This window comes from Misgurnus anguillicaudatus, chromosome 5, assembly GCF_027580225.2.
Source record: "Misgurnus anguillicaudatus chromosome 5, ASM2758022v2, whole genome shotgun sequence".
Classification (NCBI taxonomy): Eukaryota; Metazoa; Chordata; class Actinopteri; order Cypriniformes; family Cobitidae; genus Misgurnus; species Misgurnus anguillicaudatus.
In genome coordinates this window covers 17,627,855-17,647,327 of record NC_073341.2, presented here as the reverse complement: position 1 = coordinate 17,647,327, position 19,473 = coordinate 17,627,855, and the positions used below count along the sequence as shown (strand labels likewise).

Below are 19,473 nucleotides of genomic sequence, written 5' to 3'. Positions count from 1 at the left end.
TTGATCCAGCTTGGCAATACCAAAAATCCAGATGCTCCAGAATAGTTGCATTGGGCACTATGTATGAATGTTATAAAGAAGTTAAAAGGAAAACATTTTTGTGCAGTTTTAAGTTTAGTTTAGTTTAGTTAGTTATTTTTATATTACAGGCCTGTTGAATGCTTTATTCTGATTGGTTGAGAAGTGTTTAACGGGTGTTGATTGTTTTTCTGTAAAACGCACACATGACCTGTCAAAAGTCTTAAATAACCACCGGAGCAATGTTTGTGGTAACCGTAGTATAAGAGGAATAATTGACTCCAGTCCTTTGAACTATTTGAAAAATGCACAGTTAAAATCAAATAAAAGCTATCCATTATAAAAGAAATAGACACAAGGTAAAATAAAAATACTAGACAATAGTTGCACATACCCAGATGAACAGATATTTAATATTTAGCATTTTTACAGTTTTGTTTTGCAAGGTTGTTTGACCTCATGTCCCTTTTAAAGCTCTTCTTTTCAGCTGTGTTTGTCGCGCATGTGTATGCATAACAAATCCTCCTGAATGAGTCGTAATTTATTCTCTTTGATTTACAAGGAGGCCATTCATTGCTTCCTGCTCGGTGAAAACAGAGAAAGTGAGGAGACTAATCACAGTACAGCTTGTCCTCAGTTTTAAGGTCAAAGACCACTTAACCATTGATTTGGATATGATGTTAAAACAAAGGTTGGATACAAAGATGTGCGATGACATTTGCGAAGTGAATTTAAACTTGAGAACACGATTCAAGAGCATATACAGTTTGCAGAAGCTTTTAGGAAAGTGTGCTTTCGAAGAATATATTATATAAGAATGTGTTCTTTGGGAATCCTGTGACCCGTGAATGTAATGCTCTGCCAACTGAGCTAAAAGATCTCTGGGTTTACTTTAAAAAGCAGTAAACAATAATCGAGTATACAGGCACATTTGTGGACATTTAGCAAAAAGACAATACTGTATATATAGTAAGATGCAGTGTTTCCAGCAGGTGCTAAATGAAATGTTATTTTAAATAGATGTTTGTTTACATATAGTGATTGTGGCAGCAGCGGTTTATTAATGTATGTTGATAAAATGATGGAGATAAACATTATTATCCAGGCGTATAGTGCAGTCGAGTCTATCGTTGACATTATAAAGAGCTGATTCAGGTGTCAGCATTAGAGAGAGATGCTATACAGTCCCTGTTGTAAAGTATGACAAATCACAGTTGTCTCCTGAATTCTCAACAGCCCGACATTCATAATCCTTTGAGGTCATTTTATTAAATAATAGAGACAGCTCATGAAAATAATAAGCAAATGAAAGATTTGTTCTTAATTATGTTCAATAGATATGTTGTATTATGTACATGTCATGTGCGATATAGGCTATAACTGGTTCATAAATGTATTCATTCATTCTACCTTTGTCTATTTTGGTATGTATCATCATATCAACATGTCTTATCAGTCTCCATATTACTGTCTGCCTGTGAAGTAAAATCAATGTTTCTGCTGAAGGCTTTTCTATTGTGGTTATAATAACATGCCACAGTCAGTGCTGTCTACCACAAACAGCACAACAAACATCATACAAAATACAACCAGCGCCTGCTCTGAAAATAACATTGCCTTTTATTTTATGATTCAGTAACAAACCGAGAATCTAGATCAGTCCTCTGAAAGAATAACTAAACACATGTAAGCAAGGCTAAAATCAGGTGGTCATTAAAGTTCCTGTATTCACTTATGTTTTTTTATTGCTTTGAGAGGTACTTTAGATCTTTCACACACAGAAACCTGATTTCATCTTTATGATTTCATCGTGATGCAGCGCAGGAACGTGAAAGCTCAAAACAGAAAATGAATATAGCTTTGTTTTTATGCAAAAAAGATATAAACCCAAAAGGTTTTACCAGCTTTAGGGCAGATAAGTGCTGCATTAGCAACAAGTGTTAACTAGGTAATGGACACTCCAATTTCAGAAATCACATGGTTGGATCATTTCAGAAGCATTAAGATGAAGATCTCTATTATATATGACCTTCATCGCCTGTATACTGTCAGAAAAAAAAGGAACAAAAGCTGTCATTGGGATGTTACCTTTTAAAAAGGTTCTAATATGTACTTTTAGGTACAGATATGTACCTATATATAGGTACCAGTATGTACCTATGAGGTACCAATATGTACATTTGAGGTAATGATATGCAGCACTTGTTACATTCAACAGTGTAGGGGTGCGCGTGACAAAAACTTAGTTGGTAACACGGACATTGTTGTACAAAGTTGAGCATTTTGTTTTTCCGCTATTTTTTCACCCTGCCTAAAGACGATCTCTCGCAAATTATTGGAAATGTATGTTTTCCAGAGAGTTATTGATGAACAAGTGTTTTGGTGGCATGTAAGTACATTTTTTCATCATATGTTTTTTTTCGGTTTCTAAGTTGGATGTGTATGATACCATATCCAATGCTATGTCATATTAAAGTCTTATATTGACTAAAACAAAGCATCATTTTGAAATATGTCTGCAGCTCTTAGCAACTTTTTTTAGTGGGCTTGAAATATTTTCACCCAGCAGGTTCATTGTAACGTTGTGTTACAACTAACCCCTCAGCACTAACGATAGGAAAACCGCTAACGTTAGCGTAATACTTGCCGTTGTTTTAAATAGGCTACACACGAATGATTGCTGGCTGCCAACAAAATAAATGTGCCTGTCTTATCAAAAATCGTGTGTCAAATTTATTTTTGTTCATATCTTTAAAGAGTAACTAAACCTTAAACCAACTTTTTTTAGTTAATGATCTGTAAAAATGGGGCTTTATTAGTGCTGTTCATTGATTTTAGTAAGTTTTTTGACATTTGGATATAAAGTGTTTCAATACTACATTATAATGTGTAAAAACATCTAAGTGCTGCCCTCTTCAGGTTGAACGGTGGCTACTGCAGTTGAATTTTCCTATTGGATGTTGGGTCCAAAAAATAACTTGTGACGTAAGCAGGTTAAAGCTCACCACGCCCTTGTTACGATCTCACCACACACTTGGTACGAGCTTAGTCCATCCCCTCTATCTCCGTTGGGATCTGCCCACTTTTCTTGCATTTTTCAAATATTAACAGTGGGCGGAGTCAGGGGTTTAGTTACGCTTTAATATTGATTAAATAAGGTCAAATTAAAGATTGAAACCATAATGAAAAGAATGTATCTAAGGGTGTTTTCACATATACACTGTTTAGGTCGGCCCAAATGACGTGTCGCTCCGAGTACGGTGCGTTTGGGTCAGTTTGAACACAACAGCCGCACTCGGGTGCGCACTAAACGGCCGCTCCGAGACCGCTCTAAACAGGTGGACTCGGAGCGGCTGTTGCCGAACTCTGTGGCGACCCACCTGTGGTGTGAACACTGCCGGACCTCGGACCGAACCAAATACAGGAAGTTCTCCACATGTTTGAGCCACTGGGCTTCCGTTGTGACGTGAGCCGGGTGTTATATTGTGGGTTAACAACAAACAAGCCAATCTGGTCCGTTGCAGAGAGATTCGCTGTCTCCTTGACGTTTGAGCTGATGATTTTATAAATGCATAGCTGTCCTCCACACACAAATAGTGACATTACAGGCTTTTTAGCAAACGGCTCCGTGAGAAAGGTTTTAATAGAACAGCTACGCAATTTCGTGTTAAAGCAAAGAAACTTCACAAAGACGTGCATCGTTTAAATTTCAAGTAAAGTAAAAAATATGTATATGTGAACACGGACCGCACTAACTGAAAAATGATACAATGTATTTTGGTGCGCTCCGAGGCCGCACCACGGTGCGCAACAACATATGTGAAAACAGCCTTAGAATTTGATTTTGAAACTGTAGTATGGTTATTACAGACTGGGTCACGTATAAAAAAAAGTTCTGCTGCGTTTTCTCACATATTTAGACATTTGTATACAATTATAATTGAACTATTGTTAGAAAAGGGCTGGATGAATGAATACAGTGTGGATACCTGTCCATTGTAGACAGATATATAAATACTATCCACTTCAAGTATATAGACAAAATAGTATTGAAATATTTGCCTTCAAAAACTTTTAACAAGTGTTACAACTAACCCCCTGCCTGTTATATTAAGCCCACCTATGGGGTAAGTTGTAACGTTTGCACTTCATGTTTGGTGTAATTGTCCAAGAATGGTAAGTACTAGAAACAAACTTCAAATGTTAATTTGTAGCTGAGATGTGTGTGTTGCTTGTGTAAAAATATAATGAATCAAACTTAAATATTTTTTCAATGATTGAGCCAAAACCAAAAAGCGTTAGGTTGTGCCCCACTCTCCCCTACTTGTTGAAAGGGTACCATTCCAGTCACAGCTTTGTACCTTTTTTTCTCAGAATGTAGAAACATTAGGATTAGGGTACATATAGTAGTTATCATTTTGAATCAGCTTTAAAACAATGCATTGTAATACAAATAAATATGAATTGAATCAAAAGTGCATAGGAGACGCATCAAAAAACAAACATTAACTTAAACCCTGTTTACATTTACGCATTTGGCAAACGCTTTTATCCAAAGTCACTTACAGTACAGTGCATTACAAGGTATATTTTTTTATCAACATGTGTTCCCTGGGTTCAAACCCATGACCTTTTGGGCTGCTAATGCAATGCTCTACCACTGAACTGTATGGGAGCACAAACATACAGTTTTCTCTATTTTTTCTCAAATGTTATTGAATTTGACCCATGTAATGCACACACACACACACACACACACACACACACACACACACACACACACACACACACACACAAAACCCATCTATTTCAGTTGTTTCTGACACCTCTTTCCTATTTTAGTTACAGATTGTCGTATCCTGGAAAATCTACAACGCTACGCCTCCCCTACGTACCTGCCTGTCAATTACCAGCTCCTCAACACAGAGTCCTCATTTTTTCTCAAGGAGGCCACACAGGACTTCATGCGTAACTCGAGCTTCCTGTCCAGAACTGAGCTTTTCTTTATCCACCAGGCCAGGAAACTTCCAATTATCAATGCCACTTATGGAAGCCTCTCCGTAGAAGAGCCGGTTCCTCTGGACCTCCTGCAGATGCCTGGCTCATTTGTGACCTCTTCAACTCTTTTCACCTACAACTGGAAAGTGCAGACTTTTGTCCTCAATGAAAGGATTTACCTGAACAAACCCAAAGTTCAGGTTTTGTTTTACATAGCCGGAAGAGACTGGGATGACTACAGCACAGTGGATAAGCTGCCTTGCGTACGGATGTTCGCCTTTCATGAAACCCAAGAGGTCCGGGGGAGTTGCAGGTTGAGAGGAGAGCTGGGCGTCTGCGTCGCGGAGCTCGAACCTCTTTCCGGGTGGTTTGCGCCTCCAAGCGTCGTCCCTGGACGTCAGAGGGGTCCAGATACTTCTGAGGGAACGCCAGTGGAGCTCTACTACAGCCTTCGGGCCGTGGAAAATGATGGTTGTCTTAATGAGGAGTTAGGAGTCAGGGATGCTGATCAATCAGATCAGGAAGGATTGTTTGGGTCACCGAACTCTACACCCATGAGGCGGATTGGGAGCATACGATTGTTCCAAACTCAGTCTGCTCCGGAATTATCGGAACACCGCATGGATGGAAATTTTGCAGTGTTGGTGCCATCCGAGCCGATTCGGCACAGGGATACTGTGTCAGCTTACGTCGCTGCCTCGCCATACTCACCTGTGGAAATGTTCACTCTCAGGTAAGACCGAGTGGTTTACTTGCGCAAGAATTGCGAATGAAGCTTTGCTGTATTAGCACACAGGACCATTTCAAGGTGTTTACAGTAATGTTATCGCTCAGAGGTTTCTTCTTCAGAGTTCTCATATGTGTTTTATTAAAGTATCCAGTTAGTCTCAGATGTTTCTCTTAAGATTGCTTTTGTAGATTTTGTGGGAGGAAACCAGAGTACCGTCTAGGTCTAGCTGTGTTTTGGTCACTTTTTAAGCTGGTCTAGCTGGACTTAGCTGGTCAGGCTGGAAGACCAGCTGGCCCACCAGCATAACCAGCTTTGTCAGGCTGGGAGGACCAGTGTAAACCACCTTAATAGCTAATGTTGGTCTTAGCTTGATTTTTCAGTAGGGATATTCGCAAACACATCCCTCGGTGCAGATAAAGATGTGTTTTGTTTATAATTTAAAGCAGTATTATTTCCGTGATGCAGAGGGAATCCCGAAATCTAGTCATGAAAATCGGCCATAATTCGGAAACGGATGTGCGTTTAATTTTCAACCGATCTGTTTTCAGCCCCAAAGCTGTTATATAAATGCACCTCTGAAGTGAACTTTCTTGAGAAAAGTCTTGATGGCATTTTCTTGTTGTTTAATCTCAGTATAATGCCAGATAAATCGCTGTTTATAAGCGCACATGTCTGCTTTGTTTACATGTGAACGCTGGTAACCTCTCTCTCTCTCACATATACCGTGAAACCATGAACATCGTGATAGTTTCTGAGACGATTATCATACCGTGAAAATTTCATACCGTTACAACCCTAAAGTCGAGTGTAAATATTTGTTTAACACTCCCATAGTAACCACTCCGCTGAAAAAAACAATAAAACCATTACAGAAATTCTAATGGTTTCCATTAATATACCAATAAGAACCATTAGCTTACCATTAAAACCACTACACTGTAGTGTTTTTTGGGCAATATTCCATTAGAACTAATATATAGAACCAATACATACCATTAGAGACCAAAAAACAATACACTGTAGTGTGTTTTGGGCCATATTCTATTAAAACCAATAAAATTCCCAATTAAACCAATATATTTTCTGTGATGGTGTCTATTGTTTTTTTAGCAGGGCAGAAAACCCAAAACAACACTTGAAAAACTGCATTTTTGCGTGATCTCTCCATTTAAGTAAACCTTTCCATTTGCTCTCCTTTTAACTGTATTGCTGTCTATGAGCGATATTTTAAATATTAAAGAGATTGTTTTAATGGGTAGCACTGTAAGTACTGTACAGCTTACAGTAGTTACAGTATGATTGGTGCTATTTTTGTAATAGCACAAAAAGCATCAGTAGGCCCACTTTAAAGTTGTAGCATATTAGCAATGTTAAACAGCAATTAGTTTTGCAGCTAATCATCTTCACAAAAGCATTTTTACTTTAGTTTTTTCCTATTGTGTTAATCATATATAGCTCAATTATAAGTCTCTGCTCTTCTTAGATCACCATGTGTGGGTGCGTACTGTATATTCTTCAGCATAATCATTCGGCTCTTGAAACAGTTTTGATTAATTCATGCTCGTGTGCCGGAGATGCGTTATAAACTCTTGGTTACTTTACTTAAATTAACTTTGCTCTTTGTTTACCATAGCAAGCAGAAAGGCATCTTTATTTTCAGGTGAAAATAGAAACTACAGGCACTAATGAGAATTTGCAGATGCGTGATTTAGGTAATTAACACACAATGCAAATGAGGATGTCATCAATTAGTATACGGCTCCATTAGCTTAATGACTGCACACTTGTACGAATGTAATCACAGCGGGTGACAACGTTATTAACCATATTAGACACCAACTGACAAAGGGTCAAGGCAATTTGTCAACACTGCATGGGCACGCAAGCTACGGGGGCACTTGCAAAATGACAACTAGCTGATGTTGGAGAACATAAGATTTTATGTGGATGTATATAATCCATTATGATGACCTCAAGCATGTGTTTTCTTTTATGGAAATAAAAACAAACTTTGTGCTCGAGACTTACTGAATTGTTGGTGTGTTGTAGTGAAAAGGCAGATTAGTAGTCACTTTGGAGTCATAATCTCACATCCGTCAGGTTCTAATGGTGCTAATTGATACTTTATTTAAATGATGCTTTCTCTGTGTGTACATTATATACTGTACATATATGATAATGTGTTGGTATGGATGATGCTTAAATAATGCTTAAATTTTTTTTTTCCAAATGAACATACTGTCTTTGGTAACAATTAGGTTGTATTTGTTGTTAACATTAATGCATTAGCAAATATGAACTGACAATGAGCAAAATAGTTTTTCACCATTTATTACAGTGCATTGAAAATGCGCTGTACTGTTGTTACTGGGCTTTTTATTATTAGTGGTGCTTGCATTTATGCAAAGCATCACTATTATTATTGCTTTCGGTTATTATTATTCTTCTTCTTATATCTGGACACTTTTTCGGCACCTAACTCGTCCCGCACGGTTTGCCGTAGTCCCATGAAAGAGGGCTCAAATTTACCGGTTTATTGAGGAGAGGTGTGCTATGACTTTTATAAGGGATCGGGTGCAAGATTTTCGAAAGGGGGGCGAAAAACCACCCGAAAAATCCCATTGACTTAACATTGCGCCCAACTTTGACGGGTCATAGCTCCGTTCGAGGATTTTGTAAAAACATGTGGGTTACAACATTTGAAGAGGGTGGTAGACTCTGTAAGAACATACATCACATTGGGGTGTAAGTTGTCCCCCTGGGGTGTAAGAGGCACCCGAAAATTCCCATTGACTTATAATGGGGCAGGAAACATGCCCATATAAGGGAATAAAACAGTTCCAGATGGTATTCACCTTATTCCGCCACGCCCCTTTTTAATTCTTCGCTCTTCCGCATTTTGTCAACCGACTTCCGCTGCTAATATGGCACAGTGCATTCGGTGGTTAGTTTGGTGGTTAGAAGATCGTTTGTAGTTCACTATAACTTTAGCGAAATGACAAATATCACTACTGCTGTAAATGTTTTAAATTAGGAGCACGGTTAAAACTTCATACGACGCTCGGATAGTCTTATATTGTCCCATCAATCGTCTCGTGGTTAGACGATATGAAGCGGCCGCGGCAAGTAACCTGGCATATTTAATTACCTCGTCCTGTCAGGAGTTGATGGATCAGCATTGGAAATTATTAAAGTACTTATGCCTACCAATATTTACACAGTGATTTCGTCTTTTTTAAAGCAAATGTGCACCTAAGCCAGTCCAATAACTATTTCGTTTTTATGTGGTACCATGATAGAATTCATTTGCAAACTTGCCAACACGTATTCCTTCAAATCAGACTTAAATCCTTTTAAGTGGAATCTACAAAGCTCACATATGATTTAAGAAATTCCTTACAGATAATATCTGATAACACTGTAAAGGTTTATATAACTGCATGGCAGGTTACATCTGATCACATAGTAAATGTTTAATATAACTGCACAACATCTGATCATATTGTAAAGGTTTAATATAAATGCACAACATCTGATCACACTGTGAATGTTTAATATAACTTAACTGCACAACATCTGATCACATTGTAAAGGTTTAATATAACTGAACAACATCTGATCACATTGTAAAGGTTTAATATAATTGCACAACATCTGATCACATTGTAAAGGTTTAATATAAATGCACAACATCTGATCACATTGTAAAGGTTTAATATAATTGCACAACATCTGATCACATTGTAAAGGTTTAATACAACATCTGATCAGACTGTAAATGTTTAATATCACTGCATGACATCTGATCACATTTGAAGGTTTAATGTAACTTTACAACAGGTAAAGCAAGACCACCCTGCAATAAATTAAGACACAGCTTTATCGGAGTCATCAGGAGCTGATCCCAAGTGTTTATCTGGAAGCTGTTGGTGTATGTACTGGTAAAGTGCTTGGCGACTGTGTAATGGATGCAATATCAACCCTCTGTAAAGCTGACACAAAGAGATATGCAGAGATATGTACATTTGTGCCAGCTCAACACATTGAAGCAGTTTCTCGGACAGGGTTTACAGGACTAGGATTTAATTATATTAGGACATTTTAGTTTTTACAAACAAACCCTACAAAAAAACAAGACTGGTGCGCATCTTGTGACAAAACAATGGCACTCATATATGTTGAGGTATGTCAGTAAAAGGTGTTTTTAAATTATTGTAGCTCAAATATGCATTTTAGCCTGGGACCAGGATAAGCCCTGTCCGGGAAACTGCACCATTGTTTTCCCATATCAGATGTAGGTTGCTTCAGGTTGAGTTGTGATTTTAAAGTGTAGTTGTGGTCAGAGACGGATGGATCCTCCCATTGTGTTTCTGCATCACAGTTTAGGAACATGTTGATTGTATCATCCATCCTCACAGTTGTCCACTGCATCACTACACATCAATGCATCTGTGAAAGCAATATAACCATAAACATTTTTATGTTAGTATTAAAATAAACTTGCATCATGAGAATTAATATATAAATGGCACCCATACTTAAACAGAACAGTGTGTAAGAGAGAGATCCATTAAATAGAGACAGTAACATTATACACACAACCTTTAACTTCAGTGTTAAATAATACGTTGTTTAATAGGTCATTATCAATATCTGAATGAGAAATGAACTGACATTCTAGCATCTGAAATGTCAGTAACTTAGGAATCACGTCACGTGGGCTACTGTAAGAATGCAATGTACTATAATATCTCGTTGTACTATCGTAAATATAAAAATATAGGTGGACAATTAAAACCATTCAAATAGTTGCATTTTATAAACTAACGTTATTGATCTTAAGTGTATTTGTAGAACGGACTTCACAAATCTAACTTTAGGCGAAACGAGCACAAAGTTAGCTAAGATAGCTTACCTGAAACTGGCCACCTTTTCAACACCCGGCGTGGTTTAAAGTTACCGGAACATCGTAGTCGAACCATTACTTGGGATAAGGGTGTTCCTCAGTTGGCTTAAAATTGGTAAGAAAGAAACATAAATGCGCTCAAGTGAGCTTTTTAAGCTTAACGCGTCGCCTTCAGTCACTGCCTCAGCTGCTCATCGTCTATGCGGCCGGAAGAACGTTGACAAAATGAGCGAAATGGCGCCGCCCTTGTTGTCGTGAAAAATAAGGTGAATATCTTTGCTGTACAGTGTCGTAGAGATAAGTGGGTGGGCTCATTTTACTCGGGCATCCAATCAGTCTCTCAGGATCATCCCAGAGCTATTAAGCCACGCCCCTAGCAACAATTTTGGGCACCCTAGCAACATCTCCCATAGACTGCCATTATAAAATGCCCAGATGGATATCTTTGCGCCACAGTGTCATAGAGACATGGGGGTGGGCTCATTTTACTCAGGCATCCAATCAGTCTCTCAGGATCCTTACATAGGTATTAGGCCACGCCCCTAGCAACCACTTTTGAGCACCCTAGCAACATAAAATTCAAACAGTTATATCTCGGCATCCGAACATCGTAGAGACACGGGGGTTGGACCGTTGGACTCGTGACTCAGAGTGTAATCATTATGGGATGCCATTTTTTCCCTAGCAACCAAATACAGTACCCTAGCAACAGAGTAAACAAAGCCTTATATCTCCGCATCAGAACATCGTAGAGACACGGGGGTTGGACCGTTTGACTAGTGACTCAGAGTGTAATCATTATGGGATGCCAATTTTTTCCCTAGCAACCAAATACAGTACCCTAGCAACAGAGTAAACAAAGCCTTATATCTCCGCATCAGTACATCGTAGAGACATGGGGGTTGGACCGTTTGACTCGTGACTCGGAGTGTAATCATTATGGGATGTCATTTTTTTCCCTAGCAACCAAATACAGTACCCTAGCAACAGAGTAAACAAAGCCTTATATCTCCGCATCAGAACATCGTAGAGACACGGGGGTTGGACCGTTTGACTCGTGACTCGTAGTGTAATCATTATGGGATGCCAATTTTTTCCCTAGCAACCAAATACAGTACCCTAGCAACAGAGTAAACAAAGCCTTATATCTCCGCATCAGAACATCGTAGAGACACGGGGGTTGGACCGTTTGACTCGTGACTCGGAGTGTAATCATTATGGGATGCCATTTTTTTCCCTAGCAACCAAATACAGTACCCTAGCAACAGAGTAAACAAAGCCTTATATCTCCGCATCAGAACATCGTAGAGACACGGGGGTTGGACCGTTTGACTCGTGACTCGGAGTGTAATCACTATGGGATGCCAATTTTTTCCCTAGCAACCAAATACAGTACCCTAGCAACAGAGTAAACAAAGCCTTATATCTCCGCAGCAGAACATCGTAGAGACACGGGGGTTGGACCGTTTGACTCGTGACTCGGAGTGTAATCATTATGGGATGCCAATTTTTTCCCTAGCAACCATATACAGTACCCTAGCAACAGAGTAAACAAAGCCTTATATCTCCGCATCAGAACATCGTAGAGACACGGGGGTTGGACCGTTTGACTCGTGACTCGGAGTGTAATCATTATGGGATGCCAAATTTTTCCCTAGCAACCAAATACAGTACCCTAGCAACAGAGCAAACAAAGCCTTATATCTCCGCATCAGAACATTGGAGAGACACGGGGTTTGGATCGTTTTACTCGTGACTGGAAGTATAATCATATACTGTCCCCAAATTTTGCCACGGCAAGCACCACTTCACATTTTCTTCAGGAAATGTACCTATCTAGTTATGTTGGCTTGACAAAGCCAACATACTGTTATTGCTTTTAAACTTATTATTAGTGGTGCTTGCATTTATGCAAGGCATCACTATTATTATCTCTCATACTTATTATTATTAGTGGTGCTTGCATTTATGCAAAGCATCACTATTACTATTGCTCATACTTATTATTATTTATTTATTTATTCTTATATCTGGACACTTTTTCGGCGCGTAACTCGTCCCGCACGGTTTGTCGTAGACCAATGAAATAGGGCTCAAAACGACCGGCTTGTTGAGGACACGTCTGCTATGACTTTTATAAGCGATCGGGTGCAGGATTTCCGAAAGGGGGGCGAAAAACCACCCGAAAAATCCCATTGACTTAACATTGCGCCCTACTTTGACGGGTCATAGCTCCGCTCGAGGATTTTATAGAAACATGTGGGTTACAACATTTGAAGAGGGTGGTAGACTCTGTAAGAACATAGATCACAATGGGGTGTAAGTTGTACCCCTGGGGTGTAAGAGGCACCCGAAAATTCCCATTGACTTATAATGGGGCAGGAAACATGCCCATATAAGGGAACAAAACAGTTCCAGATGGATATCTTTGCTTTACAGTGTCGTAGAGATAAGTGGGTGGGCTCATTTTACTCGGGCATCCAATCAGTCTCTCAGGATCATCCCAGAGCTATTAAGCCACGCCCCTAGCAACAATTTTGGGCACCCTAGCAACATCTCCCATAGACTGCCATTATAAAATGCCCAGATGGATATCTTTGCACCACAGTGTCATAGAGACATGGGGGTGGACTCATTTTACTCAGACATCCAATCAGTCTCTCAGGATACTTACATAGGTATAAGCCACGCCCCTAGCAACCACTTTTGAGCACCCTAGCAACACAAAATTCAAACAGTTATATCTCGGCATCTGAACATCGTAGAGACACGGGGGTTGGACCGTTTGACTCATGACTCAGAGTGTAATCATTATGGGATGCCAATTTTTTCCCTAGCAACCAAATACAGTACCCTAGCAACAGAGTAAACAAAGCCTTATATCTCCGCATCAGAACATCGTAGAGACACGGGGGTTGGACCGTTTGACTCGTGACTCGGAGTGTAATCATTATGGGTTGCCAATTTTTCCCTAGCAACCAAATACAGTACCCTAGCAACAGAGTAAACAAAGCCTTATATCTCAGCATCAGAACATCGTAGAGACACGGGGGTTGGACCGTTTGACTCGTGACTCAGAGTGTAATCACTATGGGATGCCAATTTTTTCCCTAGCAACCAAATACAGTACCCTAGCAACAGAGTAAACAAAGCCTTATATCTCGGCATCAGAACATCGTAGAGACACGGGGGTTGGACCGTTTGACTCATGACTCGGCGTGTAATCACTATGGGATGCCAATTTTTTCCCTAGCAACCAAATACAGTACCCTAGCAACAGAGTAAACAAAGCCTTATATCTCCGCATCAGAACATCGTAGAGACACGGGGGTTGGACCATTTGACTTGTGACTCAGAGTGTAATCACTATGGGATGCAATTTTTTCCCCTAGCAACCAAATACAGTACCCTAGCAACAGAGTAAACAAAGCCTTATATCTCCGCATCAGAACATCGTAGAGACACGGGCGTTGGACCGTTTGACTTGTGACTCAGAGTGTAATCACTATGGGATGCAAATTTTTTCCCTAGCAACCAAATACAGTACCCTAGCAACAGAGTAAACAAAGCCTTATATCTCCGCATCAGAACATCGTAGAGACAAGGGGGTTGGACCGTTTGACTCGTGACTCGGAGTGTAATCATTATGGGATGCCAATTTTTTTCCCTAGCAACCAAATACAGCTCCCTAGCAACAGAGTAAACAAAGCCTTATATCTCCGCATCAGAACATCGTAGAGACACGGGGTTGGACCGTTTGACTCGTGACTCGGAGTGTAATCATTATGGGATGCCAATTTTTTCCCTAGCAACCAAATACAGTACCCTAGCAACAGAGTATTCAAAGCCTTATATCTCCGCATCAGAACATCGTAGAGACACGGGGGTTGGACCGTTTGACTTGTGACTCAGCGTGTAATCACTATGGGATGCCAGTTTTTTCCCTAGCAACCAAATACAGTACCCTAGCAACAGAGAAAACAAAGCCTTATATCTTCGCATCAGAACATCGTAGAGACACGGGGGTTGGACCGTTTGACTCATGACTCAGAGTGTAATCATTATGGGATGCCCATTTTTTCCCTAGCAACCAAATACAGTACCCTAGCAACAGAGTAAACAAAGCCTTATATCTCCGCATCAGAACATCGTAGAGACACGGGGGTTGGACCGTTTGACTCGTGACTCAGAGTGTAATCATTATGGGATGCCAATTTTTTCCCCTTACAACCAAATACAGTACCCTAGCAACAGAGTAAACAAAGCCTTATATCTCCGCATCAGAACATCGTAGAGACACGGGGGTTGGACCGTTTGACTCATGACTCAGAGTGTTATCATTATGGGATGCCCATTTTTTCCCTAGCAACCAAATACAGTACCCTAGCAACAGAGTAAACAAAGCCTTATATCTCCGCATCAGAACATCGTAGAGACACGGGGGTTGGACCGTTTGACTCGTGACTCAGAGTGTAATCATTATGGGATGCCAATTTTTTCCCTAGCAACCAAATACAGTACCCTAGCAACAGAGTAAACAAAGCCTTATATCTCCGCATCAGAACATCGTAGAAACACGGGTGTTGGACCATTTGACTCGTGACTCAGAGTGTAATCACTATGGGATGCCAATTTTTTCCCTAGCAACCAAATACAGTACCCTAGCAACAGAGTAAACAAAGCCTTATATCTCGGCATCAGAACATCGTAGAGACACGGGGGTTGGACCGTTTGACTCATGACTCGGCGTGTAATCACTATGGGATGCCAATTTTTTCCCTAGCAACCAAATACAGTACCCTAGCAACAGAGTAAACAAAGCCTTATATCTCCGCATCAGAACATTGTAGAGACACGGGGGTTGGACCATTTGACTCGTGACTCAGAGTGTAATCACTATGGGATGCAATTTTTTTCCCTAGCAACCAAATACAGTACCCTAGCAACAGAGTAAACAAAGCCTTATATCTCCGCATCAGAACATCGTAGAGACACGGGGGTTGGACCCTTTGACTATTGACTCTGCGTGTAATCACTATGGGATGCAAATTTTTCCCCTAGCAACCAAATACAGTACCCTAGCAACAGAGTAAACAAAGCCTTATATCTCCGCATCAGAACATCGTAGAGACACGGGGGTTGGACCGTTTGACTCGTGACTCAGAGTGTAATCATTATGGCAGGGCTATTCAATTAGTTTGTCGTGGGGGCCAGTTCATAAAAAGTATCTTAAATGAGGGGCCGGAGATATAACAGTGATGATGACTAAATTTTTCTACATTTAAACATATTCATGTTGTATTTTGAAACTGCATAACAAAATCATCAGTGCATTGTACAATAGGCTTTTTCTACAAACATGTATTTTGAAACTGAATTCAACAACATTAGGGCATTGTTAGATGTCAGAGTAGGCTTTTTCTACATCCAGACATGTTCGTTGTATTTTAAAATTGCATAACAACATAAGTAAGATGCCCAAGTAAGCTTTATTATACATTTAAATAGGTAAATAAGATCCATATCACACTTGAGAATTTAACTCATTTACTCACTTCAGTGCACATAACCAAAAGTTTATAATATGAAACATAATTGTTTTATGCTGTTTTTTTGTCAAAACCTAATTATTACAGTAGCCCTATTTAAACTACAACAGCCATCTTAATAACTGGCAAACATTAGGCTACCTTCTAATAAACAGAATATGTTTTTAGATTTCGCAAGAGCAGTAAAATCAGGTGTATATTTGTCAGCATGATACGCATACAGTGGTGCAGGTGCTGTGAGCGATGGGCGACTAACTGTTACTCGTTTTAATTGCATTTTTATGTGAGAACGATGACTCGCATAATATTTGAGCTTTTGTCTGCTTTGAATTTTGGAGAAACGACAGGATCTTTTTGTCTAGTTCACAAAATCGTTTCAACGAGTTTCCTTTATTAAGACATCTAACGTTAATGTAATTGTGGATAACCATAAACATATCAGACAACAGTTGTCGGAAAAGGCAGTGTTTTAAGCTGAAAATACAACAAACAAAGTTAAAACAACCATAGAGTCCGGTCTCTTAACTCACCACTGTCTGTCAGCTATCGCATCTTGAGACGCGGGCGCGAGCGGGGGAGGCGATCGCTTTGAACTTGTGGACAAAAGCGCGAATATAATCACGTGACACAGCTGCTCGCACCAGTCACGTGACTCGCGCTCTGCAGCTCATGCTGCATGAAACAGACGCACGCGCATCAACTCGTAACTGTACGGCCCGTTGTCTAACTTACTAAATTTATTTTAGAGATGTCTTTTTTACAGACTACATAAAGGGCCGGATCAAATTACCTTGGGGGCCGGGTTTGGCCCGCGGGCCGCCAATTGAATAGCCCTGCATTATGGGATGCCAATTTTTTCCCTAACAACCAAATACAGTACCCTAGCAACAGAGTAAACAAAGCCTTATATCTCCGCATCAGAACATCGTAGAGACACGGGGGTTGGACCGTTTGACTCATGACTCAGAGTGTAATCATTATGGGATGCCCATTTTTTCCCTAGCAACCAAATACAGTACCCTAGCAACAGAGTAAACAAAACCTTATATCTCCGCATCAGAACATCGTAGAGACACGGGGGTTGGACCGTTTGACTCGTGACTCAGAGTGTAATCATTATGGGATGCCAATTTTTTCCCTAGCAACCAAATACAGTACCCTAGCAACAGAGTAAACAAAGCCTTATATCTCCGCATCAGAACATCGTAGAGACATGGGGGTTGGACCGTTTGACTCGTGACCCGGGTGTAATCACTATTGGAGATGTCAAATTTTCCCTAGCAACCAAATACTGTACCCTAGCAACCAAATAAACAAAGCCTTATATCTCCCCTTCAGAACATTGTAGAGACATGAGGGTTTGACCATTTGACTTGTGACTCGGAGTGTAATCACTAGTGGATGGCAATTTTCTCCCTAGCAACCAAATACTGTACCCTAGCAACCAAATAAACAAAGCCTTATATCTCCCCTTCAGAACATTGTAGAGACATGAGGGTTTGACCATTTGACTTGTGACTCGGAGTGTAATCACTAGTGGATGGCAATTTTCTCCCTAGCAACCAAATACACTACCCTAGCAACCGAATAAACAAAGCCTTATATCTCCGCATCAGAACATCGTAGAGACATGGGGGTTGGACCGTTTGACTTGTGACCCGGAGTGTAATCACTATTGGATGTCAAATTTTTCCCTAGCAACCAAATACAGTACCCTAGCAACCGAATAAAAAAAGCCTTATATCTGCGCATCAGAACATCGTAGAGACACGGGGTTTGGATCGTTTTACTTGTAACTGGAAGTATAATCATATACTGTCCCCAGAATTTTGCCACGGCAAGCACCACTTCACATTTTCTTCAGGAAATGTACCTATCTAGTTATAATTATTATTATTCTTCTTTTTCTGGACACTTTTTTCGGCGCGTAACTCGTCCCGCACGCTTTGTCGTAGACCCATGAAATAGGGCTCAAATCGACCGGCTTATTGAGGAGAGGTGTGCTATGACTTTTATAAGCGATCGGGTGCAGGATTTCCGAAAGGGGGGCGAAAAACCACCCGAAAAATCCCATTGACTTAACATTGCGCCCAACTTTGACGAGTCATAGCTCCGCTCGAGAATTTTGTAGAAACATGTGGGTTACAACACTTGAAGAGGGTGTTAGGCTCTGTAAGAACATGGATCACAATGGGGTGTAAGTTGTACCCCTGGGGTGTAAGAGGTGCCCAAAAGTGCCCCATTGACTTATAATGGGGCAGGAAACACGCCCATATAAGGGAATAAAACCGTTCCAGATGGGATATCTTTGCTTTACAGTGTCGTAGAGATAAGTGGGTGGGCTCATTTTACTCGGGCATCCAATCAGTCTCTCAGAATCATCCCAGAGCTATTAAGCCACGCCCCTAGCAACAATTTTTGGCACCCTAGCAACATCTCCCATAGACTGCCATTATAAAATGCCAGGATGGATATCTTTGCAGCACAGTGTCATAGAGACTTGGGGGTGGGCTCATTTTACCCAGACATCCAATCAGTCTCTCAGGATCCTTATTGAGGTATTAAGCCACGCCCCTAGCAACCACTTTTGAGCACCCTAGCAACATAACATTTAAACAGTTATATCTCGACATCAGAACATCGTAGAGACACGGGGGTTGGACCGTTTTACTTGTGACTCGGAGTGTAATAACTGGCCACATCATTGGCCACTCCCAAGCCACGCCCCTAGCAACCAAATATGAGCACCCTAGCAACCGAATAAACAAAGCCTTATATCTCTGGATCCGAACATCATAGAGACATGGGGGTTGGGTCTTTGGGTCATGTTAGCTTCATGCTAGCTTAATGCTAAGTCATACTAGCTTCATGCTAGTTTCATGCTAGCTTAATGCTAATTTAATAATAAATCTTGCTAACTTCACATTAAATCATGCTAGCTTCATGCTAACTTCATGTTAACTTCTTGCTAATCATGCTAACATCATGCTAGCTTCATGCTAATCATGCTAACATCATGCTATCTTTATGCTAATCATTCTAACATCATGCTAACTTCATGCTAATCATGCTAACATCATGCTAATCATGCTAGCCTCATGCTAATCATGTTAGCTTCATGCTAGCTTTATGCTAATCATGCTAACTTCATGTTAGCTTCATGCTAGCTTCATGCTAATCATGCTAGCTTCATGCTAACATCATGCTAACATCATGCTAACATCATGCTAACATCATGCTAGCTTCATGCTAATCATGCTAGCTTCATGCTA

General features: G+C 40.3%; 1 protein-coding gene and 1 long non-coding RNA gene across 3 annotated transcripts in view; one reads left to right on the top strand and one right to left on the bottom strand.

The window, feature by feature from the left end:
- LOC129413382 (transmembrane protein 132C) overlaps window positions 1-19,473 on the top strand; it is a 326,965-nt gene that overhangs the window by 82,105 nt on the left and 225,387 nt on the right. For both annotated transcript variants that reach the window (XM_055167095.2, XM_055167094.2), the window contains exon 2: window positions 4,861-5,749. In XM_055167095.2, coding sequence (XP_055023070.2) covers window positions 4,983-5,749 — 767 coding nt within the window. In that variant the 5' untranslated portion in view covers window positions 4,861-4,982. The remainder of the gene's footprint in view (window positions 1-4,860; window positions 5,750-19,473) is intronic.
- On the bottom strand, window positions 9,444-10,920 carry LOC141363938 (uncharacterized). The gene is made up of 2 exons (XR_012369634.1): window positions 10,662-10,920; window positions 9,444-10,195 (listed from the first exon to the last, which is right to left on the bottom strand). It is a non-coding gene; the product is annotated as an uncharacterized lncRNA (long non-coding RNA).